Consider the following 26,545-nt stretch of genomic DNA (forward strand, 5'->3'; position numbering starts at 1 on the left):
TGGAGAAAGACTGGGGGTCACGTGGGTAAGACCTGGGTGGGCTGGGAGGGAGCGGGGCTGGATGTGGTGCTATGCACCAGGGAAGGGACACAGAAGCGGGGGGCAGTCTGGGAGGAAGACTTGCAAGCACCATATGGGGACACAGTAGACATTCAGAGTGTCCAGGCACCCTGCAAGCAGAGCTGGTGTGCAGGGCAGAAAAGGGTCCCCGAGACGTTACTGAGAGCAGAGAGGTCACACCTTCCTCAAGGCCGGCTGGAGGACGCAATGGCTCTTTGTGTTCCAAGCAGCTCTTACCAGGGGGCTGCCTGCCTGTCCCCAAAGTTTCTCTAGTCTCCTTACTACAGACCTCTCCCTTCCTGCCAGCCTCCCCCATCCCCACAGCTCAGCCAATCTGAAACAAATAAACAGCTTCCCCTCCTCCAATAAAAATCAGCATTAGCCATTCCATCCTGCAATTGTCAGATGTGCCCTTCCCGGGCATCCAAAGCAGAACGGACCATCCGTGCCACGGGAGCAGAGGCCACCACTGCCACCTCGCCGACGCCTGCATCAAGTACAGGGCACCTCAACAAATATCCACTGAATTTATATGAATAATAGGTTCACTATGTAATCAACACCTCACTAAGTCCCTGACATCACATTCCCCATTTAACTCTCACAACAACCCAGGATATTGAGAGTATTATCTCCGGTTATTTTTTTATAGAGATGGGGTCTCACTACGCTGTCCAGGTTGATCTCAAACTCCTGAGTGCAGGCAATCCTCCCGCTTCGACCTCCCAAAGTGTTGGGATTACAAGTGTGAGCCACCATGCCTGACCTTATCCCTATTTTAAAGATGAGGCCGGGCGCGGTGGCTCAAGCCTGTAATCCCAGCACTTTGGGAGGCCGAGATGGGTGGATCACGAGGTCAGGAGATGGAGACCATCCTGGCTAATACGGTGAAACCCCGTCTCTACTTAAAAAAAAATACAAAAAACTAGCCGGGCGTAGTGGCGGGCACCTGTAGTCCCAGCTACTCGGGAGGCTGAGGCAGGAGAATGGCGTAAACCTGGGAGGCGGAGCTTGCAGTGAGCTGAGATCCGGCCACTGCACTCCAGCCTGGGCGACAGAGCGAGACTCCATCAAAAAAAAGAAAGAAAAGAAAGAAAGGAAAGGAAAGGGAAGGAAAGGGAAGGGAAGGAAAGGGAAGGAAAGGGAAGGAAAGGAAAGGGAAGGGAAGGGAAGGAAAGGGAAGGAAGGAAGGAAGGAAGGAAGGAAGGAAGGAAGGAAGGAAGGAAGGAAGGAAGAAAGAAAGATGAAACCAGGCCAGGGTGTGATGGCTCACGCCTATAATTTCACCACTTTGGGAGGCCAAGGCAGGAGAACTGTCTGACACTTTTCCTGTTATGTGCACATCCTGAGAAATGACCCTTGGCATCAGCTTTTCCATCTTGGGTTAACAGTGGAAAGCAGTGCAGGAGGGCATAGGCGGGGAGGAGTTGGGAGTGCGGGGGGCCAAGGCTGCACCCCAAACTGCTCTTGCCCACTGCGTGACTTGGGGGCAGACAGTTCCTTTCCTGCAGAGCTGCTGTAAGGGTGAATGATGGGAATTTCCAGTGGAAGCCTCATGGATAGTGGGTGCTCAAGAAGGATCTGCTGTGGCTGGGAGCAGTGGCTCACGCCTGTGATCTCAGCCCTTCGGGAGGCTGAGGCAGGTGAATCACCTGAGGTTAGGAGTTTGAGACCAGCCTGGCCTACATGGTGAAACCCCATCTCTACTAAAAAATACAAAAATTAGCTGGGTGTGGTGGCACATGCCTGTAGTCCCAGCTACTCGGGAGGCTGAAGCAGAAGGATCACTTGCACCCAGGAGGCAGAGGCTGTATTGAGCCGAGACTGTACCACTGCACTCCAGCCTGGGTGACAGAGTAAGACTTCATCTCAAAAAAAAAAAAAAAAAAAAAAAAAGATGGGAACATCAGACACTGGGGACTCCAATAGAGGGGAGGTTGGGAAGGGGAGGAAGGTTAAGAAATTACCTACTGTCGGACACAATGTTCACCACTTGGATAATGGGCATACTAGAAGCCCAGTCCCCACAGGTATGCAATATATCCATGTAACAAACATGCACATGTACCTTCTGAATCTAAAATACAATAAAATTTTAAACATTAATTTTTATTTTATTTTTTTTGAGACAAGGTCTGGCTGTACTGCCCAGGCTGGACTACGGTGGCACAATCTCAGCTCACTGCAGCCTCCACCTCCCGGGGTCAAGTGATCCTTCCACCTCAGCCTCCTGAGTAGCGGGGACCACAGGCACACGCCACTACACCCAGCTACATTTTGTATATTTTGTAGGGATAAGGTTTCACCGTGTTGCCCAGGCTGGTCTCGAACTTGTGAGCTCAACCAATCCACTCGCCTCTGCTTCCCAAAGTGCTGGGATTACAGGCATGAGCCACCATGCCCGGCCTCAAATTTTATTGTTTTTAATTGTGGTTAAATACACATAACAAAATCTACCATCTTAACCATCTTTAAGTATGCAATTCAATTCGTATTAAGCAAATTTGCAATACTGAGCACAACTGTCACCATCCATCTCTAGAACTCTTCATCTTACACAATGGGAACTCCACACCCACTAAACACCAATTCCCCAGCTCTTAGCCACCATCATTCTTTCTGTCTCTATGACTCTGGCTACTACACCAGGTATTTCATACTAGTGGGATCATGCAGTATTTGTCCCTTTATGACTAGCTGATTTCACACAGCATGATGTCTTCAAGGTTCATCCATGTTGTAGCATGTGTCAGAATTTCCTTCCTTGTTCCCCTCTGCATAATATTCCTTTGTGTGAATATACCCCATTTTGTTGATCTGTTCATCCATCAATAGACACTTGGGTCACTTCCACCTTTAGGCCCTAGTGAATAAGGTTGCTGTAAATGTGGGTGCATGGCCGGGTGCAGTGGCTCACGCCTGCTATCCTAGCACTCTGGGAGGCCGAGGCTGGTGGATCACTTGAGGTTAGGAGTTCAAGAACAGCCTGGGCAACATGGTGAAATCCCGTCTCTACTAAAAATGCAAAAATTAGCCAGGTGTGGTGGCGTGCATCTGTAATTCCAGCTACGGGGGGGGCTGGGGGATGAGAATCTCTTGAACCCAGGATGAGAATCTCTTGAACCCAGAAGATGGAGGTTGCAATGAGCCAAGATCACACCACTGCACACCAGTCTGGGTGATAGAGCAAGGCTCTGTCTCAAAAAAAGAAAAAAAAAATGTGGGTGCACAAGCAAAACCCCGGGTTTTTAGGCAGAGATCTAGCTCAGAGGCTGGAGTATGTTCAATGTGTTATGGTGAGGGCAAGGCTGTATATGGCACCTAGACACCAGTTTTCCATGTAGGCCAGGTGCTATAGCTCATGCCTGTAATCCCAGCACTTTGGAAGGCTGAGGCAGGAGGATCACTTGGGCCCAGGAGTTCGAGACCAGCCTGGGCAACAGAGTGAGACCCTCATCTCTATAAAAAATACAAAAATTATCTGGGCGTAGTGGTGGGTGCTTGCAGTCCCAGCTACTCAGTGGGGCTGAGGCAGGAGGATTGCTGGAGCCCGGGAAATCGAGGCTGGAGTGAGCTGAGATTGCATCACTGCACTCCAGCTTGGGTGACAGGGTGAGACCCTGTCTCAAGAATTTTTTTCAAAAAGTTTTAATTTAGCACCGTGGAGGGCCCTAAGGGACCATGGACACCCAGAATCCCACTGGCCTAGCGTTTATGCAACTGGGCTGGTTCCTCATATTGCAGATCTGTTGTAAGAGAAAACCTTTCCAGCCGTGTGCAGGCTCAGAAGAGACCAATTAAACCTTTTACAACTTTCTTTTTTTTGAAATGGAGTTTCACTCTTGTTGCCCAGGCTGGAGCGTAGTGGTATGATTTCGGCTCACTGAACCTCTAACTCCCAGGTTCAAGCGATTCTCCTGCCTCAGCCTCCCAAGTAGCTGAGATTACAGGTGCCCGCCACCACACTGGCTAATTTTTGTATTTTTGGTAGAGATGGGGCTTCGCCTTGTTGGCCAGGCTCGTCTTGAACTCCTGACCTCCAGCGATGCACTCACCTCGACCTCCCACAGTGCTGGGATTAGAGGCATAAGCCACCGCACCCAGCTACAAGTGACTTTTTTAATCCCTGGGAGATGAAAGTCCACACCAAGGGTCGACCAGTCCTGAGCCCTGCGGGTAAGGACAGAAGGGGATTGGGACCAGCCCTCTCACCCTCTCATCCTGCACCCCGAGGCTGGGTGATCCCAGGAAGCCACTCACCAGGCACCAGGGTGGCTTCCCGGAGGAGAGGATGCCGAAGCCGACGTCAAGAAATGTCTGTGTTAGGTTTAAGGACTCACGAGAGTTCTCTGGCTGGACTAAAGGTAGGGTGATCACATAGTCAGGTTTGCCCTGTTGTCTGCAGGCTGCTGTTGTTATTATTATTATTATTAGAGACAGGGTCTCATTATGTTGTCCAGGCTGGAGTACAGTGGTACAATCTTGGCTCACTGCAACCTCTACCCCCCAGGCTCAAGCAATCCTCCCATCTTTGCCTCCTGAGTAGTTGGGATCACAGGCACGTGCCATCATGCCTAGCTAATTTTTGCATTTTTTGCAGAGTTGGGGTCCTACCATGTTGCCTGGGCTGGTCTCCACCTCCTGAGCTGAAGCGATCAGCCTAAAGTGCTGGGATTACAGGCCTGCAGGGATTACAGGCACGAACCACTGCGCTTGGCCAATCTAGTAATTATTTTAAGTACTTCCTGCTATTCTAAAAACTGTTTGTTCCCATCTCAATGATAAATGGCAGGGTCATTTCATTCCTTATCTGTTGCAACATAACAAATTACCCCAAATCTCAGTGGCTTGAAACAACAACAAACTTTTATTATCTCTCACAGTTCCTACGGGTTAGGAATTTAGGTGTGGTTGTTCAAGGCATTGGCTGGGGCTGCAATCCACTGGAAGGCTTGCCTGGGGCGGAAGGATCTGTTTTCAAAGTCCCACTCCAACGGCTGCGAGTGGGATGCCTCAGTTCCTCTCCATATAGGCCTCTCCATGGGGCTGCTTGGGTGTTCTCAGGCCTTGGCGGTTGGTTTCCCACAGAGCAAGGGATCTGGGAGAGAGGCAGTGCCACGCAGAAGCTATCCTTTTGTGCCCCAGCCTTGGAAGTCTCGCAGTATTGCTTTTACCATATCTCCCAGTGACTTAGAAGAAAGTAGCTAAGACAGACACTTAAAGGAGAGGGGGGTGGAGGGATCCTAGCTTTTAAAACCACCAGCAGCTGGGAGCAGTGGCTCATGCCTGTAATCCCAGCACTCTGGGAAACCGAGGCGGAAGGATCACTTAAGGTCAGGAGTTTGAGACCGGCCTGGACAACACAGTGAGACCCCCTCTGTACAAAAAAATCTAAAACAAAACAAAACAAAACAAACTACCACGGTTGGCCAGGTGCAGTGGCTCACGCCTATAATCCCAGCACTCTAGGAGGCCGAGGCAGGCAGATCACTTGAGGTCGGGAGTTCAAGACCAGCCTGGCCAACCTGGTAAAACCCATCTGAATTAAAAATACAAAAAATTAGCTGGGCATGGTGGCGGTACCCGTAACCCCAGCTACTCAGGAGGCTGAGGCAGGAGCATCACTTGAACCCAGTAGGCAGAGGTCGCAGTGAGCCAAGATCATTCCACTGCACTCCAGCCTGGGAGACAGAGTGTAACTCCATCTCCACAAACAAAAACAAACAAAACAAAACAAAACTACCATGGTTACCTAAAATAGGGCATGTGTTGGGAAGGGAGTAGACAGAGCCAGAGTGGACTGACAGAAGACATCTGATCAAGAAAGATTCAGGCCGGGCCTGGTGGCTCATGCCTGTAATCCCAGCACTTTGGGAGGCCAAGATGGGTGGATCACCTGAGGTCAGGAGTTCAAGACTACCCTGGCCAACATGGCGAAATCCCGTCTCTATTAAAATACAAAAAAATTAGCCAGGCATGGTGGTGCGTGCCTGTAATCCCAACTACTCAGGAGGATGAGGCGTAAGAGTCGCTTGAACCCAGGAAGCAGGGGTTGCAGTGAGCTGAGATCACGCCATTGCATTCCCGCCTGGGTCACAGAGTGAGACCCTATCTTAAAAAACAAACAAAACCGCGCAAGGTAGAGATGTGGTCAGGGATTTGGAAGGAATGCATGAGGTCCAGCCAGCACCCACTCCAGTTGTGTCCTTCCTTCCTCCCAGACTCCCCCCTGCCCCTGCACTCCCAACCATGCCCCCTGCGTGGGCCTCTGGTCCTCTCACCCTCTACTTTTGCTGGAGAACACACAGGACTCACATCTTTTCCTCCCACAGGACAGAAACTCCTTTCGCGCTTCCTATCGGGCCTTGCCTACGGCAGGTACACGCTGTAGGGTTTCTGCGTGAACACAGCGTACCAATTTGCACCTGCCACAGGACAGCTGCTTATTCCCTACAGACACCTTTCTCTGTCCAGCCGCCAGGCATTTGCTCCTCCAGCCCAGAGGGATGGGGCTGCAATGAGCATTTGGGCTGCCCTAGAGGCAGGAGGCAGGAAGCTATCTGGATAGTTCAGGAAAGAGATGAGGGAAAAGGAAAAAGGCATAGGAAAAAGATTTGGGAGCTGGGGTTGAGCCAGCCCCTTTTTCTGGGCAGCAGCAGACTATGGCTGTCCTAAATGGGCATGGGCAAGGCTCTGGAGCTCACCCCTTACCCTCTCCACCCATACCCCTCCCCTGATCCATCTGTGCCCACCCACTCCTGTTCCCTGCTTGCTCATCTTGCTTTATCCCCAGCACCTCCTGACATTTTCTCATGTCACCCATCACCCCATTCTTGGCTCAGATGGTGCCGCCTCCTCTAGGAAGCCTTACTGGCTTACAGCTCTGTGGTCCTAGAGCGTTTTGGCTGCCCCTCCCCAGAGGCTGACAACTAAATGACAGGTGAGGTCCTAGGCTTAGTTCTGTGAGAGCAGTGACAGCATCTCCACTTTCCAGAATCAGGATGCGATTATGTTTGTATGTAAAAAGTTTTCTAATTCTGGACTTTTCTGGCTCTGCCCTCACAAACTGGTGCTGGCCGGTGGCTCCAGGGCCTTCCCAGTTAATGCTTAATGGCTGGGTACGGTGGCTCACGCTTGTAATCCAGCACTTCAGGAAGTCCAGCACTTTGAGAAGGCTCCTCAGGAGGCTGAGGCAGGAAAATTGCTTGAACCTGGGAGGCGGAGGTTGCAGTGAGCCGAGATTGCGCCATTGCGCTCCAGGTTGGACGACAGAACGAAACTCTGTCTCAAAAAAAATAATAATAATAAATAAAATAAATAAAAGACTTTAGTGTTCACTGTGGCTCATTTGCAAGATTTCCTGCAGGTAGGAACATGAACGATCCAGTGCAGGTCAAAACAAACCAGAGACGTGCATTCAGCAGATCCAGGCATTCAGCAGATCTGGCTCAGGAGGGCAGCAGGAGGTTTTGATGGGCACATGCTTATTGCATACTTGTCTGTGTAGTTTTTTCCAATCCAATGGGCTTTCTAGACTGGAATGTAAAGATAACAGCATTTCATGGGCAAAAAGGAGGGTGTTGTTCGGCCAGGCATGGTGGCTCACACCTGTAATCCCAGCACTTTGGGGAGGCCGAGGCAGGTGGATCACCTGGGATCAGGAGTTTGAGACCAGCCTGGCCTACATGGCGAAACCCTGTCTCTACTAAAAATACAAAAATTAGCCAGGCATGGTGGCTCATACCTGTGATCCTAGCACTTTGGGAGGCGAAGGTGGGAGGATTGCTTGAGGCCAGGAGTTCAAGACCAGCCTGGGCAAAACAGTCTCTACTAAACATAGAGTAAAATAAATTAGCCAGGTGTGGTGGTGCATGCCTGTAGTCCCAGCTATTCGGGAGGCTGAGGCAGGAGGATCCCTTGAGCCCAGGAGTTTGAGGCTGCAGTGAGTTCCAGCCTGGGCAATAGAGTCCCTGTCTCCAAAATAAACAAATAATAAAGAGGTGGCTCCATAATAATACTAATAAAAAAATAGAGGGGACTCTGGGAGTAGGTTCAGGTTCCAGCGGGGTCGGGGTGAGCCAGACAGATGGGGCACACTGGGATCCCACCTAGATCCGGGGTCACACAGCGGTCTGTGCACAGTAATCTCTCTGCCCCTCACACCTGAGTCAGCCTCCAGGCCTGTCCTAGGTAGGTCAGCTACGGGACCGAGTGTCTCAGTCCCACTGTGGACAAGGCCATCACCCACAGCTGCTGGGTTCTCCACCTCCCTGTGGCGGAGAGCATCCATCCAGGTGGCAGGCCCCACCTTGAGTGGTGAATTCTGATTGGTCCATGATGGTCTCATTCCCTGTGCCTGTGATAGGCTGAGGCATGTCCATGTGACCCAGTTCTGACCAATGAGATGAGGAAGTCTGTGCAGGGATGGGGGTTACCCCTGGAAAGGTTTTCTCAGGGACACCCTAGAGGCAACAGCTCCTTCCTTCACCGAGTTTCCTCCTGACTGCCCAGGACGCCCGGAGCCACTCCAGCCATTACAGTGGGGCTATGTTTCTGTGCCACGGTTAGTAGCCAAGCAGAAATTGATGACCTCATCAAGCCTTTAAGTTACTCAAGCCTGGAGCAGCCCAACCCATAAACTCTGATCACACAAAGTTCAAACTTCTTATTGGTTATGTCCTGGCTTTTTGTTCTTTGTAGCTCAAAGTATCCTTGCTGGCGGCGCGCAGTGGTTCATGCCTGTAATCTCAGCACTCTGGGAGGCCAAGGCGGGAGGATCACCTGAGGTCAGGAGTTCGAGACCGGCCTGAGCAACATGGTGAGACCCCCGTCTCTACTAAAAATACAAAATTAGCTGGGCTTGGTGGCGGGCGCCCGTTATCCTAGCTCCTCCAGAGGCTGAGGCAGGAGAATTGCTTGAACCAGGGAGGTGGAGGTTGCAGTGAGCCAAGATTGCACCACTATACTCCAGCCTGGGCAACAAAGTGGGACTCCATCTCAAACAAACAAACAAAAGCCACAAAGCATCCTTGTTGATAGCCCCTGGTTACATTTCATCTTCTTTTTTTAATTGTTTTTCAGAGACAGGGTCTCTGTCGCTCAGGCTGGTGTGCAGTGGCGCCATCATAGCTCACTGCAGCCTCAAATTCCCAGGCTCAAGTGATCCTCCCACTCAAACCTCCTGCGACAGGTGTGCACCACCATGCCTGGCTATTTTTTAAAATTTTATTTAAAAAAATTTTTTTTTATGGAGATGGGGTCTTGCTTTGTTGCCCAGGCTGGTCTCAATCTCCTAACTTCAAGGGATCCTCCCACCTCAGCCTCCCAAAGTGCTGGGATTATAGGCATGAGCCACTGGGCCTGGCCTCATCATTTTGAGTTAAGCCCATCCTACCAGAGGAAGAGTGAGCCCAATGTGCCCTCAGGGAAGCTGAAATGGAATCTAGAAGGATGCAAGGGGAAGAAAAGGGTAAGGCAAGAAGTAATACTCTAGGCAGAAAGAACAAAGGCCTGAAGGCTGGAGGCACCCTAGGGTGTGGCTGGAAGCTTCGAGGTGAGGCTGGAGAGACAGGTAAGGTGGGCCACAGAGGGCCCTCAGCTAGGTCACAGAGCCTCAGGGTTACCACAGAGGACAAGGGACACTCAGCGGACAGACTTGACTTCACCTACCCAGGGTCTTGCCTTCTGGTTTTATGCTGAGAATAAATAAGCTCATTCCTCACCTAGTCCAGCCACACCCAGATGCTTCTCCAAAGGTCCTGGATGGAGGCTTGGTTCAGCAGACCTGGGACAGGGTCGCTGGGCTCTGCTTCTACCAGGTATGATTCTGCCTTCTACAATGTCATCTCTTCCAGCCCCCAGGGCACTCCTATGAGACTCTGACAAATACTTGGGCTGAAATCTGGGTCACTCTGATGGTCAGAAATCCATCAAACAGACATTTACTAAGTGCCTACAAAGCAGGGTGCTAAGCGCAGCAGGGACGGGACCTGGTTCAAATCCCAATTCTCTTTCTTTCCAGCCATGCGGCCTTGCCGTTGTACTTCTCCAAAGCTAGTGTCTTCACCACTCTGCAAAATATGGCAAAGTCAACGGTAGCTCTCATCATCACTGGTAGGTACTGTGGTGATGGTGGTGGTGGGGAGGGGTGGATCAAATCACGCACAAAAAACCTGAAGGTTTATAACCTAGGTAAGAGAAAAAGACAAGCCAGTAACACGTTGTTAGGGGCAAAAGTTGAGAAATACGTAAGGTGCCTGGAAGGAAGTATCTGAGATAGGCTCTAAGGTTCTAACGAAGTAGAATGTCTAAGCAGGTCGTGGTAGCTCTCGCCTGTAATCCCAGCACTTTGGGAGGCTGAGGTGGGCGGATCACAAGGTCAGGAGATCGAGACCATCCTGGTTAACACAGTGAAACCCCATCTCTACTAAAAATACAAAAAATTAGCCAGGCACCTGTAGTCCCAGCTACTAGGGAGGCTGAGGCAGGAGAATGGCGTGAACCCAGGAGGCGGAGCTTGCAGTGAGCAGAGATTGCACCACTGCACTCCAGCCTGGGCGACAGAGTGAGACTCCATCTCAAAAAAAATGAAAAGAAAAGAAAAGAAAAAAATAAAAGGCCCACCAAGGCCAAGTAGGCGGGACTATAGAAAGGCCAGCATTTCAGTTCTGTGCTCCTAAGCCTTTCAGAACAGTGTGCTGCAGACAGAAGGGCTGAACATAACCATTCAATGGGGGCATCTCTTGCAACCTGCAATAGCAAAAACTCGGAGCTTACGCAGAAAGGTGCAGGTTTGCACATTTAAATCCCGGGTCTATCACTTCTTACATGACCTTGAGCAAGTCACTTAATCTTTTGTGTTCCTGGTTTGCAAAGCAGGTTTAATACCTAATACACAGAACACAGCTAGGGGTCCTGAGGTGTAGATCCCCTCTTCCGACTAGTTCATTCCAAGTGTGAGCCACTGGCCCTTACGGCTTTTCTCCTTCAAAAGCCCTGAGGACCAATGGCTCATGCCTGTAAGTTCATGCCTGTAACCTCTGAGAGGCTGAGGTGGGAGGATCATGTGAGGCCAGGAGTTCGAGGCCCGCCTGGGCAACACAGTGAGACTCCCATCGCTACAAGAAATTTAAAAATTAGCTGAGTGTAGTGGTGCATACCCGCAGTCCTGGTTGCTTGGGAGGCCGAGGTTAGAGAATTGCTTGAGCCTAGGAGTTCGAGGCTGCAGTGAGCTATGATGGTGCCACTGTACTTCAGCCTGGGCAATAGAGTGAGACCCCATCTCTTAAAAACAAACAAAAAGCTCTAAGATCTAGTGCCACCTCCTGCAGGTAGGCACCCAGCCTTCTAGGTACCCTGCTAGACCAGCCCTTCCCTGACTCCCCCCTGCTGTAGAGTGATGGCCTCTTTCTTTCTCTTCCACCAGGCTCTAGAGCTTGGCAGAGGAAGGGGCAAGGCATCTCTGTATCCCTTGGACCCAGCCACACCCCCACACAGAGTGAATGTTTCCTAATGACATTCCCTTTCCACAACTCCACTCCACGAGAGGAAGAAGTGACTTAAGTCTGCTAAGGGGCGGAGGGAAAGGTTCAGGAAGGTTTCAGGGTGCTGTCATTAGCTCTTGAGGACTGAATAGAATTACTAGGGGTGGGTGGGGAGAATATTCCAGGCAGATGGGAGAGGTAAGATACAAAGCCACAGAGGTGTGGAGAGAACAATAAGGCAAATTGTGTATTTGCTGGGGGAGGGCTAAAGATGAGGATTCAAGGCCAGGAGCAGTAATCCCAGGACTTCGGGAGGTCGAGGTGGGAGGATCGCTTGAGCCCAGGAGTTGGAGGCTGCATTGAGCTATGATGGTGCCACTGTACTCCAGCCTGTACAACAGAGCAAGACTGTCTCTAAAAGAGGAAAAATGAAAAATAAAAAAATAAAGATGAGGTTTCAGGATCTAGATCCCAAAGGGCCTCGAATGCCATGTCAGTGATTTGATGCTATAGAATGTGACTGACAAAATTGTAAACGGGCTGGGCGCGGTGGCTCACGCCTGTAACCCCAGCACTTTGGGAGGTCGAGGCGAGTGGATCACCTGAGGTCGGGAGTTCGAGACCAGCCTGACCAACATGGAGAAGCCCCGTCTCTACACAAAATTAGACAGGCGTGGTGGCACGTGCCTGTAATCCCAGCTACTCGGGAGGCTGAGGCAGGAGAATCGCTTGAACTTGGGAGGTGGAAGCTGCAGTGAGCTGAGATCATGCCATCGCACTCCAGCCCGGACAAGAGCAAAACTGTCTCAAAAAAAAAAAGTAAACAGGTGGCACAGGGACCCTCAGGGCATGCTATGCTAGTCTGGGCTAAACTTAGGTTTTGGAGAGGGAGGTGACAGAGCCATGGGTCAACCCCCGGGGGCAGGTATTGCAGGAAGATTCTAGGGGCTTCTACCTGGATGGCTGATTACTGAAAACAGCTTCAATGCTATATCCCTACTCTACGACCCATTAACACTTGCTAAAAAGCCATTTCCCACAATCATCCCACGCCATCCACATAGTTCTGTGTCCACGAGTGGGCCAAGTAGTGCTATCTCTATTTTACAGACAGACAAAGTGTGAACCAGAGGAGAGAGACTTCGCCTCAGCCATGCAGGCAGGGAGCTCTGGTCATGATCCGGAGCCACTATCTGGGCTCAGAGTGCTTGGGGTGGCTGGTCCTCAGGCATTTGACAAATGTTCCAGCACCTTTTGAGGCCAGACCAAGGAAACACAGAGATGGTCTTTGGCCTCTGAGTCATCTTGAAACTGGACTAGTCAGCTGGGTCACCTGGGCCTGGGACAGGACAGGCTGCTTTCTGCCGGAGGGAGGAAGGAGGATCCACTGAGAGGCAGGTTTTCTTGTGTTCAGAGGCCAGCAGAGGGGCTTGCCCCCCGAGACATGCCTATCCGTGAGTCCCCAAAGGGAACCCTGAGTTGGGGGTTGGAAGAAGTCCAGTCCCTCCACCAAGGGGAAGGGGCTGAGGGATCCTGCCCTTTGCTGCCTTTCTAAGCCCCCAAATGCCCCCTCCTTCCAGCACCCAGGCCCAGTGAACAGCCGCAGCCTGAGTCATCATCCTCATTTGAATGGTGGCCGAGAAATCAGCCAGGGGGCTGCCCAGGGCTGAGGGCCAAGGCTTGGAAAAACAAGGCTGTTCTGTTACCTCCAAGCCTTGGAACATCAAGCCCGGCTAGGGAGTGGGGGGTAGAGGGCAGGCAGAAGCAGGATCTGAAAGTGTCAACAGCCAGAGGGGTCTTTTGTGTGAGGGGTGGGGGCGCGGTTCAGAATCCGAGCTGTTGGCTTTTGTTTTCAAATGACCTGTTTAATCATTACCCTTTGCAATCAACGGGGAGCACAGGCTCCGTGGCAGAGTCTAGGCGAGGATTTCAAATCTCCATACCCTACTGAGCAGCCGGAGAAGAAAGTAAACAAGATACCACCGGCAGATCTGGCTCCATCTCGCAAACAATAGCCGGACTGAGCACCCGGCTCAGACACACACATCAAAGTGAGATTTCCAAGCAAGAACTTTCACAGGCAGATAACAGGCTCGGATGGAATTATTTCCCTGTGTCCCTTGAGCTCAGTGCCAAAGGGGGCAGCCTAAGGGGGCTGTCATTTTCACGCTAACCTTGACCTGTAACGTATTCATTCATTTTGCAGTGAGGGAGAGCCACCACCGCCCCAAACCGCGAAAAACCAACCAGTAACAACTTTATCATTCCTTTTTACCAGTCACAATGGTGGGCAAACGAGACTTAAGTTACAGCAGCTAGCTGGTACTCACACTCCTCTGGGCTCAGGCTCCTTCAACAACAACAAAACCCTAATGCAAGCACCCACCGGAGCTCACAAAGTCAAACCTTTACCTGGCATAGGGAAAATCCGAGTGAGAGAGAGACAATGAGAGTGTGTGTGTGTCTGTCACTGTGTGTGTTTCCCTCTTTTACCTTCCAAGGCCTTCAACTATTTTTCCCCCTGCAGCATCCAAGCCCAGCCTCAAGGCAGATGCATAAACACGCCTGCTCCTCCCCTTCCACGGTTGGGCAAAACATCCCCCACCCCTTTTCCAGGACCCCAGGGAGAAAGAATCACGTCCTCTGCAGCCCCTCCCTGGCCCTCGCCCAGCCCCCCTTCCCCCCCAATTCCAGGCCGTCGGCGAACAAGCCTCGTAGGCACCTTGAGATAAACACCCACTAATGATTTTATGATTTTCTGCTCTGGGTAACCGCGCTCAGCGGAATCCCTCCCCCCGCCGTGGCGACGGGGGCCGGCCCAACCGAGGGATGAGGGGGATGGGGGCGTTAGTTTGTTTTTTCCACGGCCGCGTCCTCACACCTGTTTTTCATTCATTCATTCGTTCGTTCCTTCATCCATTCACGGATCCGTCACTGCAGCCGCCCCAGCCCCTCGGATTTCGGAGAGGGGGCTGTGATGGGGGAGGGGGTGGGAGATGGGGGGGTACGACAGAAGTGGGGGGTGGCGCACCGGGGGGTGGAGGGCTGCGGGGGGTCCGGGAGCCAGGACCCTGCGGCTCGGGCTTTGTCAGACGCGGGCGAAGCGGCGGCGGGGGCGGGGCGGGGGCGCTCCCGGGGCCCGAAGTTGTTTTCCGAGGCGCGGCGGCGAGGACAGCGGCCCGGGGTGCGCCCCCTTTGTCTGTCCCCGGCCGGCGCCGCGTCCCCGCGCGCTCACCTGGTCTTGGAGGACAGGAAGGCAAGTTTGATCAGGCCGTAGGTGAACAGCGGGATACTCTCCTTGGCGACGCTGGCAACTTGCAGCCGGTGCTCCAGGATGTGGAGTTCCATCGTCCGCCCGCGCCCCGTCCGCGGCGGCTCATCCGCGGGGGGACGAGCCGCGGCCCCCGCCCCCTCCGCGCCCTGCCGGCACCGACAGCCGGCCCGGGGACCCGGGAGCTCGGCGCCGGGCGCGGGGGGCGGCGGCGGCAAGGCCGGGCCGGACAAAAGGGAGGAGGCCAGCCAAGTTGCGAGGGGGAGCCGCGGGGCGAGGGAGGCAGCGCCGGCGGAGCAGCAACCGAGGGGCCGAGCGGCGGAGCAGCGGCGCGCGGCGCCCGGCGCGGGGAGCAGCTGGTGTTCGCTGTAACAAACAACTTGCCACTCAAACGCCGGTCCCCACTGCGCATGCGCGGCCCGCGCGCGGCCTGCCGGGACTTGTAGTCCGCCTGGGGGGCTCCCCCGGTGCTGCTGCTGCTGCTGCTGTTGCTGCCGCGGGGGCTGGGCGGTCGAACTACCGGCAGCCTGGTGCACGGGAAATGCAGGAGCGCGGGCACCCTCAGGACCACGGGGAAGGCCGAGGGGAGGCACTGGGTGGGTGGAGCCACCCCGAGCCTAAGTGCGCCCTCTGGCACCCACTCAGGCTCGGTACTAGGCGCTTGGAGTGTAAAGCAAGCAACGCAGACGACTCCGGTGCTGGAGAAGGCCCGAGTCTGGGAGCGCCAAGATGTAGGGCAATCGGTCATGAGAGTGCAGAGAAGCCAAACCGAAAAGCTTGCTGGGGACACGGTGGGAGGGGATTGACAGGTCAAAGGGGGTGACCTGGAGGAGGGGACATTCAGGCTGGGTTTTGAAGGATGAATGGGAGTTCGTAGCAAGGGAGTGAGGACGCGCGGATGGAGGACAGAGGCCTTCCGGGCTGCAATACAGCGTGTCCAAGGGCACAGAAGCGTGAAAGCCCCCACGGTGCTGTGTTTGGTTTTGTTGCAGCGGAAAACGTGAGGGAGGAGAGAAAAGAGATAAGGCAGGCACAGTCACTAGGAGTCAGGTCGGGAAGGTCATGTGTGCAGAGCTAATGAGGTGGCCATTTATCCCGCGGGAGAGGAGGTGATGGGGACTGCAAAGGCTGAATTCGGAGAAAATGTAAAATGCGTCTGAGGCACTTCCAACCCCAGGGCCCATGCGCCCGGACCACAGAGGTTCCTCCTTCATGGCTGTCTGGTTTTGAAATGTTCTGGGTTAAGGTGACTGGTGCTTCGACCTTTGGCAGAGTAATCTGGGGACGTGATGGGTGAGATCTATCTGCCAGGGCAGGCTGAGAACTCTCTTTTAGGGGAAAATTGCAGCTGTGCTCCCTCACCTTCCTTCAGCCCTCCTCTGTTAGGTAGGAACATACTAGGTTTTGTCATTTCCACAAAAGGGTGAAAAACCTGGAATCTGTGGTAGATAGATCTTAGAGCATGCATATCCCCCTCCCACTTTATTTTGTTACTTTCTTTCTTTTATTTACTTATTTTTTAGAGACAGAGTCTTTGCTCTGTTGCCCAGGATGGAATGCAGGGGCGCAATTATAGCTCACTACAGTCTCGAAGCCCTGGGCTTAAGCGATCCTCCCGCGCCAGCTTCCCGAGTAGTTGGGACTACAGTTGCACAGCACCATGCCTGGCTAATCTTTTTTTTTTTCCTTCCCCCTCCTCCAACCACCCCCAGATGGAGTCTTGCTCTGTTGTCCAGGCTGGAGTGCAATGGTGTGACCTTGGCTTATTGCAACCTCCACCTCCTGGGTTCAGCGATTCTCGTGCCTTGGCCTCTCAACTAGCTGGGATTACAGGCGTGGGCCACCATGGCCAGCTAATATTTGTATTTTTAGTAAAGACCAGGTTTCACCATGTTGCCTAGGCTGGTCTTGAACTCTTGCCCTCAGGTGATCCACCCACCTTGGCCTCCCAAACTGCTGGGATTGCAGACGTGAGCCACTGTGCCTGGCTTTTTTCTCAAACTCCCAGCCTCAAGTGATCCTCCAGCCCAGCATTTTTTTTTTTAAGCTTATCTATCTCTTCCCTATACAATCTCAACTCCAAGAAGGCAGTGATTTTTGTCTGCTCTCGGCTGTGTTCCCATCGTCAGCAATAGTGACTGGCCTATGAGAGACACTCATTCAATATTTGTGGAATGCATCAATGCACCTATCTATGCCTTTAGAATCTAGAGATCTAGAAAGCCCAAACAGAAATGTATTCAGGGGCCAGAGAGATTACACAGATGTGTGAAGCAGTTGGCTCTCAGATAGTTGGAAATGTGACTGGGTGCGATGGTTCACGCCTGTAATCCCAGCACTTTGGGAGGCCAAGGAGGGTAGATCTTTTGAGGTCAGGAGTTCGAGACCAGCCTGACCAACATGGTGAAACCTCATATTTACTAAAAACACAAAAAATTTAGCCAGGCGTGGTGGTGCATTCTCCTGAGGCAGAAGAATCGCTTGAACCCAGGAGGTGGAAGTTGCAGTAAGCTGAGATCGCACCGCTGCACTCCAGCCTGGGTGATAGAGTGAGCCTCCATCTCAAAAAAAGAAAAAGGTTGGATATGGTACAGATGAAGCGAAGCCTGCCTGAAGGCATAAAATTCGATTTCTAAAAAAAAAAAAAAAAACAACTGGCAGGGCACAGTGGCTCACTCCTATAATTCCAGCACTTTGGGAAGCCAAGGCAGGCAAATCACAAGGTCAGGAGTTCGAGATCAGCCTGGCCAGCATGGTGAAACCCCGTCTCTACTGAAAATACAAAAATTAGCTGGGCATGGCAGCATGCATGTGTAATCCCAGCTACTTGGGAGGCTGAGGTAGGAGAGTTGCTTGAACCTGGGAGGCGGAGGTTGTAGTGAGCTGAGATTGCGCTACTGCGCTCCAGTCTGGGCGACAGAACGAGACTCTGTCTCAAAAAAAAAAAAAAAAAAAAAAAACCACACACCCACACACACAAACAAAACAAAACAAAACAAAAAGCAGGTGAAACAAAACAAGGCTAAAGGCAAGATTTGGCTTGTTTTCTGACTTCTGCTCTAGATGGCCTAAGGTAACATTTTTCAATCTGCAGGCTATGTATGACCCATCTAGTGGATGGTGAAATCAATTTAGCAGGGCATGGCAAGTATTTTAAAAAAATAATTAAACAGGCTGGGTACAGTGACTGATGCCTGTAATCTCAGCATTTTGGGAGGCCAAGGCAAGAGGATCTCTTGAGGCTGGGAGTTTGAGACCAGCCTGGGCAACATAGCAAGAACCCTCATCTCTACAAAAATAAAAATATAAGAAATTAACTAGATGTGGTGGCATGTGCCTGTAGTCCTAGTTACTCAGGAGGCTGAGATGGGAGGATCCGTTGGGCCCAGGAGTTCGGAGCTGCAGTAAACTATTACTGTACCACTGGACCCTAACCTGGGTAACAGAGTGAGACCATCTCTTCAACATGATGTAAAAACTCCCCCCCCCAAAAAAAACAAAAAACATTTTTTAAATAGACTAGAAAATGACACAGTGTTGCATATAAAATGGGTAGGTTACTATTATCTTTTCTATACCGCAGGACACTTTAGTTTTGCCCATGTGGCCAGGCGCGGTGGCTCAAGCCTGTAATCCCAGCACTTTGGGAGGCCAAGGCGGTCAGGAGATTGAGACCATCCTGGCTAACATGGTGAAACCCCATCTCTACTAAAAATACAAAAAAAAAATTAGCCGGGTGTGGTGGTGGGCGCCTGTAGTCCCAGCTACTCGGGAGGCTGAGGCAGGAGAATGGTGTGAATCCAGGAGGTGGCGCTTGCAGTGAGCTGAGATCGCGCCACTACCCTCCAGCCTGGGCGACAGAGCAAGACTGTCTCAAAAAAAAAAAATCTTTTTTGTCCATGTGTAAGGGGTGCAAGCGTGTGTGTGTCTGCCTATGTGCACTAGAACTTGATATAAAGGTATGTTTTACTGTGGGTCTTGGTAAAAAAAAATTTTTTTTTTGAGACAGGGTCTTGCTCTGTCACCCAGGGTGGAGTGCAATGGCACGATCTCAGCTCACTGCAACTTCTGCCTCCTGGGTTTAAGCAATTCTGCTGCCTCAGCCTCCTGAGTAGCTGGGACTACAAGTGGTTGCCACCACACCCGGCAGATCACTTGGGGTCAGGATTTTGAGACCGGCTTGGCCAACACAGTGAAAACCCCATCTCTACTAAAACTACAAAAAAAAAAACTAGCTGGGTATGGTGGCACGCACCTGTAATCCTAGCTACTTGAGGGGCTGAGGCAGGAGAATCGCTTGAACCAGGGAAGCGGAGGTTGCGGTGAGCCAAGATCACACCATTGCACTCCAGCCTAGACAACTAGACTCTGTCTCAAAAAACAAACAATAAGAACAAAAACAAACAGGTCAGGTACAGTGGCTCGTACCTGTAATCCTAGCACTTCGGGAGGCCGAGGCAGGTGGATTGCCTGACGTCAGAATTTTGAGACCAGCCTGGTCAACGTGGTGAAACCCTGTCTCTACTAAAAATACAAAAATTAGCAGGGCATGGTGGTGAGTGACTGTAATCTCAGCTACTCAGGAGGCTGAGGCAGGAGAATTGCTTGAACCCGGGAGGTGGAGGTTGCAGTGAGCTGAGGTTGCACCACTGCACTCCCAGTAGAGTGAGACTCCATCTCGAAAAAAAAAAACAAAACAAAACAAACACAACAGAAACCAAAAAACAAAACTCAGCCAGGTGCGGTGGTTCATGCCTGTAATCCCAGCACTTTGGAAGGCCGAGGCAGGTGGATCATGAGGCCAGGAGTTTGAGACCAGCCTGGCCAACACGGTGAAACCCCGTCTCTACTAAAAATACAAAAATTAGCTGGGCATGGTGACAGGCACCTGTAATCCCAGCTATTCAGGAAGCTGAGGCAAGAGAATCGCTTGAACCTGGGAGGCAGAGGTTGCAGGGAGCTGAGGAGATTGCAGCACTGCACTCCAGCCTGGGAGATAAAGTGAGACTCCATCTCAAATAAAGCAAACAAAACAACAGAACCAAAAAACAAAACCCGGCCGGGTGCGGTGGCTCACACCTGTCATCCCAGCATGTTGAGAGGCTTGAATTGGACAGATCACTTGAGGTCAAGAGTTCGAGACTAACCTAACATGGTGAGATCCCGTCTTTACTAAAATTACAAAAAAATTAGCTGGGCACAGTGGCATGTGCCTGTGATCCCAGCTACTCGGGAGACTGAGGCAGGAGAATCACCTGAACCTGGGAGATGGTGGTTGCAGTGAGCCAATATGGCACCACTGCATTCCAGCCTGGGCAACAGAGTGAGTGAGACTATGTCTCAAAAAAAAAAAAAAAAAAAAGAAAAGAAAAAGAAAAGAAAAGAAAAATGTCCAAATATGTTTGGAAGAGGGTGACCAACTGCCCTGATTTTCCTGGAACCAAGGAGAATTTCAAGATGTAAGACTTTCATTTTTGAAACCAGGACACTCTCAAGGAAGACAAGTTGGTCACATGACTGTGAAACAATTTAGTTAGGTAAATCTACGAACTCTAAATACAGATCGAGTATTGTGAATGAAAATTAAGCATCCAAATTAAGATGTGCTATCATGTGTAAAATGAACCCTGAATTGCAAAGATTATTATGAAAAAAATTAAAATATTTTATTAATAATTTAAAAATATTGATTATATGTTGAAACACTTTTTTTTTCTTCTGACATGGAGTCCCACTCTGTCACCCAGGCTGGAGAGCAGTGGTGCAGTCTTGGCTCACTGCAACCTCTGCCTCCTGTGTTCAAGTGATTCTCCTGTCTTAGCCTCCTGAGTAGCTGAGATTACAGGCACTCACCGCCACGCCCAGCTAATTTTTTTTTTTTTTTTATAGCAGAGACAGGGTTTCACTGTGTTGGTCAGGCTAGTCTGGAACTCCCGACCTCAGGTGATTTGCCCGGCTTGACCTCCAAAGTGCTGGGATTACAGGCGTGAGCCACTGTACCGGCTTTTTTTTTTTTTTTTTTGGGACAGAGCAGGGGGGGTTTTTTTTTTTTTTTTTTTGAGACGCTGTAGCTCAGGCTGGAGTGCAGTGTCGCAATCTTGAGTCATTGCAACCTCCGCCTCCCGGGTTCAAGCGATTCTCCTACCTCAGCCTCCTGAGTAGCTGGAGCTACAGGTACACGTCACCATGCCCGGTTATTTTTGTATTTTTAGTATAGACGGGGTTTCACCATGTTGACCAGCCTTGTCTGGAACTCCTGACTTCAGGTGATCTGCCCACGTCAGCCTCACTGGGATTACAGATGTGAACCACTGTCCCTGGCCAAAATACTAATATTTTGGCAGCACTTTGGGAGGTCGAGGCGGGTGGCTCACTTGAGTTCAGGGGGTTGAGACCAGCCCGGCCAACATGAGATGAAACCAAACCCCATCTCTACTAAAAATACAAAAAAATTAGCCTGACGTTGTGGTGGGCGCCTATAATCCCAGCTACTCAGGCAGCTGAGGCAGGAGAATTGCTTGAACCTGGTAGGCAGAGGTTGCAGTGAGCTGAGGTCATGCCACTGCACTCCAGCCCGGGTGACAGAGCGAGACTCTGTCACACACAAAAAAAGCAAGCAGAGTGAAGTCAGCACCCAATTCAACATGGCAGGTTCTAGAGAGGTTCAAATCATGATGGAGCAGGATGCGATGAGGAGAGGTCACTTCTGTTACAGGCTACTGTTAGTCCACACTTGGTCTGACCTAGTGGCCATCTGTGCATGGTGGCCACCCAGCATAGATTTTGATGATTTCCCATGTTATGAGCCCTGTTTTCACAAGGTGAGCTTCTGCAGCCTCCCTGCGGCTAAGATGCAGGCAAATCAGACCTGTGTATGACTCAGGTTCAGAAGTGAGCAAAAGGTGCGTGGATGGGCTTTCAGAGAAGGCAGCAGGGATTTGTTCTGGTAACGGTTACTATATACTACATAGCTCACACTTAGCGGAGGGAAACGACAAGATAGCCCGGTGCAGTGGCTTATACCTGTAAGCACAGTGGCTCATGCCTGTCGTCCCAACAACTTGGGAGGCTAAGATGGGAGGATTGTGAGACCAGGAGTTTGAGACTAGCAAGATCCTGTCTCTAACGCCTGTTGTCCCAACTACTTGGGAGGCTGAGGCAGGAGAATCATTGGAACTGAGGAGTTCAAGGCTGCAGTGAGCTATGATTGCGCCACTGCACTGTTGCCTGGGCAGCCGGGCAAGAAGAAAGAATGAAAGAAAAGAAAGACAAAAGAAAAAAAAGAAAGGTCAAAGAAAGAAAAGAAAGAGAGAAAGGAAAAGAAAGAAAGAAGGAAGGAAAAAGAAAGAAAGAAAGAAAAGAAAGAAAAAAGAAAGAAAGAAAGAAAAAGGAAAATAGGAAATTACATTATATTAACTCATGAATTTTTCCTTTTTTTTTTTTCTTTTTGAGTTGAAGCCTCACTCTGTCGCCCAGGCTGGAGTGCCGCCGCACAATCTCCGTCACTGCAACCTCCACCTCAAGTAATTCTCATGCCTCAGGCTCCCGAGTAGCTGGGATTACAGGTGTACACCACCATGCCCAGCTAATTTTTTTGTATTTTTAGTAGAAACGGGGTTTCACCATTTTGGACAGGCTGGTCTCGAAATCCTGATCTCAGGTGATCTGCCTGCCTTGGCCTCCCCAAGTGCTGGGATAATTCTTCTTCTTCTTTTTATTTTGAGACGGTCACACTCTTACCCAGGCTGGAGTGCAGTGGCGTGATCACGGTTCCCTGCAGCCTTGATCTCCTGGACTCAAGTGATCCTCCCACCTCAGCCTCCCCAAGTAGCTGGGACTACAGACACCACCACACCTGGCTAATATTTGTATTGTTTGGTAGAGATGGGGTTTCATGATGTTGCCCAGACTGGTCTCAAACTCCTGATCTCAAGTGAGTCTCCCACCTCTGCCTCCCAAAGTGTTAGAATTAAAGGTGTGGGCCACTGTGCCTGGCCTGAACTCACAAATTCTATAGGTGGTGAATTCAGACAGGGCGTGTGAGAACAGTTTGTCTTTGCTCTGTGGTATCTGGCCTTTACTTGGAAAGACTTGAAATGCTGGAAGTGACTTGGATGCCTGGGGGCTGGGATCGCCTGGAAGCTTCTTTATGTCTGGAGCCTGGTTGGGCTGAGCTGGGACTGTTGACGGGTGCCTCTCTCCATGGGGCTAGGGCTTCTCACAGCTTGGCAGCTGGATTCCTAGAGAAGACATCGCAGGGAGAGTCTGGAGAGCAAATGTTCCAAGAAAGTCAGCTGGAAGCCACATGGCCTTTTATGACCTAACCTCAGAAATCATGCTGGACGCCGTGGCTCGAGCCTGTAATCCCAGCACTTTGAGAGACTGAGGTGGGCAGATCATTTGAGACCAGGAGTTTGACACCAGCCTGGCCAACGTGATGAAACCCTGTCTTTAATAAAAATACAAAAATTAGCTGGGTGTGGGGGTGCGCGCCTATAATCCCAGCACTTTGCAAGGCTGAGGTCAGGAGTTTGACACTAGCCTGGTCAACATGGTGAAACTCTGTCTCTATTAAAAATACAAAAATTAGCCAGGCGTGGTGGTGCACATCTACAGTCTCAGCTACTCGGGAGCTGAAGCATGAGAATTGCTTGAACCCGGGAGGCAGGGGTTGCAGTGAGCTGAGATTGCACCACTGCACTCCAGCCTGGGCAATGGAGCAAGACTGCATCTCAAAACAAAACACAAAAAAAGAAATCATAGGGACGTCACCTGCATGGTATTCTCTGGGTTGAAACAGGTGCAACCCCAGCTTGAGTTAGGGGAGGGGGCTGATATAGTCTGAATATTTGTCCCCTCTAAATCTCGTGTTGAAGTGTGATCTCCAGTGTTGGAGATGAGGCCAAGTGGGAAGTGTTTGGGTCCTGGGGGCATATCCCTCATGAATGGCTTGGTGCCCTGCCTGTGGTAATGAGTGAATTCTTGCTCTTTTCACATGAGAGCTGGATCTTCGAAAGAACCTGGCATATCTCTTGCTCACCATGTGATCTTGTTGGCCACTGCTTCATCTTCCACTATGATAGGAGGCTTCCTGCGGTCCTCACTAGCAGCAGATGTTGGCACCGTGCTTCTTGTACAGCCTGCAGGGCCAAATATGCCTCTTTCCTTTATAAATCACCCAGCCTCAGGTATTCCTTTATAGCAACAAAAACAGACTAAGACGGGGTCATAGACCCTGCTTCTTGATGGAGGAGTGACAAAGTTACTTTGTAGAAGAGCATGTTGGATGAAGTTACTATTGTAGCCATTTTGGGAAAATACAGTTACCATTTAGAAACATGAAGTCCTGGAGAAGGTGTGGCTGTGGAAGCTGCCACAGCTTCATTTCCTTCCCTCCCTCCCTCTCTCCTTCCCTCCCTCCCTCCCTCCCTCTCTCTCTTTCTTTCTTTTATTTTTTTTGAAACAGAGTCTTGCTCTGTTCCCCAGCCTGGAGTTCAGTGGTGTGACCTTGGTTCATTGCAATCTCCACCTCCCGGTTCAAGTGATTCTCTTGCCTTAGCCTCCCAAGTAGCTAGGACTACAGGTGCCCGCCACCACACCAGCTAATTTTTGTATTGTAGAGATGGGGGTTCACCATGTTGGCTAGGCTGGTCTCGAACTCCTGAGCTTAAGTGATCCACCCACCTCAGCCTCTCAAAGTGCTGAGATCACAGGTGTGAGCTGCTGTGCCTGGCCCACAGCTTCATTTTCTTATCAGGCCAGTTCTGCCCCAGGGTGCTGGATAAGGGTCCTAGAAGTTCAAGCCTAGACCTTTTTTCTTCAGCTTTCCGAAAGATCCTGTTTTCCATTCAATGTTTTAATATTAAGCGTTTTGGCCAGGTACTGTAGCTCATGTCTGTAATCTCAGCACTTTGGGAGGCCAAGGTGGGAGGATCGCTTGAGGCCAGGAGTTTGAGACAAGTTTGGCCAATAGAGTAGAAACCCTGTCTCTATAAAATAAATAAATAAAATTAGGCTTGTTATCTTAAAATAATTGTAGATTCACGTGCAATGTAAGAAATTAATACCCAGACAGCCCTTGTGCCCTTCATGCAATTTCCCCCAATGGTAACAGCTTGCAAAACTAGAGTGCAATCTCACAACCAGGAAATTGATTTCAATGCCATCCACCGAACTTCTTCAGATTCTGTCAGTTTTTTTTTTTTTTTTTTGAGACGGAGTCTTGCTCTGTCGCCCAGGCTGGAGTGCAGTGGCGCGATCTCCGCTCACTGCAAGCTCCGCTTCCCAGGTTCACGCCATTCTCCTGCCTCAGCCTCCGGAGTAGCTGGGACTACAGGCACCCGCCACCACGCCCGGCTAGTTTTTTGTATTTTTCAGTAGAGGCGGGGTTTCACCATGTTGGCCAGGATGTGCTCAATCTCCTGACCTTGTGATCCACCCGCCTCGGCCTCCCAAAGGGCTGGGATTACAGGTGTGAGCCACCGCAACCGGCCGGTTCTATCAGTTTTACATGTAATTGTGCGTGTGTGTTTAGTTCTATGCAATGTAGTCAGTAATCTAAAAATAGACTCTTCATCTTGCAATGTTTTTAAATTTACAGAAAAATTGTTAAGACAGTAGGATTCTCATATATCCTGTACCATTTCCCCCTATTATTAACATCTTGCATTGGTGTAGTGTATTTGTTACCGTTAATGAACTGAAATTAATACATTGTAATTCACTGAAGTCCATACTTCAGTTAGACCTCCTTAATTTTTACCGATTTCCTTTTTCTTTTCTTTTTATTTTGAGACAGAGTTTCGCTCTTGTTGCCCAGGCTGGAGTGCAATAGCGCAATCTTGACTCACCGCAACCTGTCTCGTGGGTTCAAGCGATTCTCCTGCCTCAGCCTCCCGAGTAGCTGGGATTACAGGCATGCACCACAACCCTGGCTAATTTTGTATTTTTAGTAGAGACAGGGTTTCTCCATATTGGTCAGGCTGGTCTCAAATTCCCGACCTCAGGTGATCCACCTGCCTTGACCTCCGAAATTGATGGGATTACAGGCGTGAGCCACTGCGCCTGGCTCAATTTCCTTTTTCTGTCCGAAGATCCCATCCATGACACCATGTGACATTTAGTAGTCATGTCTTCTTAGGTTCCTCTTGGCTGTGATAGTTTACTAAAAAAAATTTTCTTTGAGACAGTGTCACTCTGTCACTCAGGCTGGAGAGTAGCGGGGTGATCATAGCTCACTGCATCCTCTATCTCCTGGGCTCAAGCGATCTCCCTCCTCAGCCTCCCATATTTTTAGTAGAGACAAGGTTTCACCATGTTGGCTAGACTGGTCTTGAACTCCTGACCTCAGGTGATCTGTCTGCCTTGGACTCCCAAAGTGCTGGGATTATTGGTAGGAGCCACCACACTTGGCCAGTTTAGTTGATATTTTAAAAATAAATTCCTTTGCTATGTAAACTGACCAGAATGGATTCCGTTGATTGCAACTAACACCCATAACTGATGCGGTTAGCATTCAAGCCTCACACTGGCTAATTTGTGTTTGTGTGTGTGTGTGTGTGTGTGTGTGTGTGTGTGTGTTAGAAGTGGAGTCTTGCTGTGTTGCCTGGACTGGTCTCAAACTCCTGGCCTCAAGTGATCCTCCTGCCTTGGCCTCCCAAAGAGCTGGGATGATGGCTGTGAGCTACCACACCTGGTCAGTTTACTTGACATATTAAAAATAAATTTCTGG

General features: G+C 50.6%; 1 protein-coding gene across 1 annotated transcript in view; it reads right to left on the reverse strand.

The window, feature by feature from the left end:
• CASTOR2 (cytosolic arginine sensor for mTORC1 subunit 2) overlaps nt 1-15,249 on the reverse strand; it is a 59,805-nt gene extending 44,556 nt beyond the window's left edge. The window contains exon 1 of the mRNA XM_023218662.2: nt 14,779-15,249. Coding sequence (XP_023074430.1) covers nt 14,779-14,891 — 113 coding nt within the window. The 5' untranslated portion in view covers nt 14,892-15,249. The remainder of the gene's footprint in view (nt 1-14,778) is intronic.
• Between the last annotated feature and the right edge of the window lie 11,296 nt (nt 15,250-26,545).

This window comes from Piliocolobus tephrosceles, chromosome 8 (assembly GCF_002776525.5).
Source record: "Piliocolobus tephrosceles isolate RC106 chromosome 8, ASM277652v3, whole genome shotgun sequence".
NCBI lineage: Eukaryota > Metazoa > Chordata > Mammalia > Primates > Cercopithecidae > Piliocolobus > Piliocolobus tephrosceles.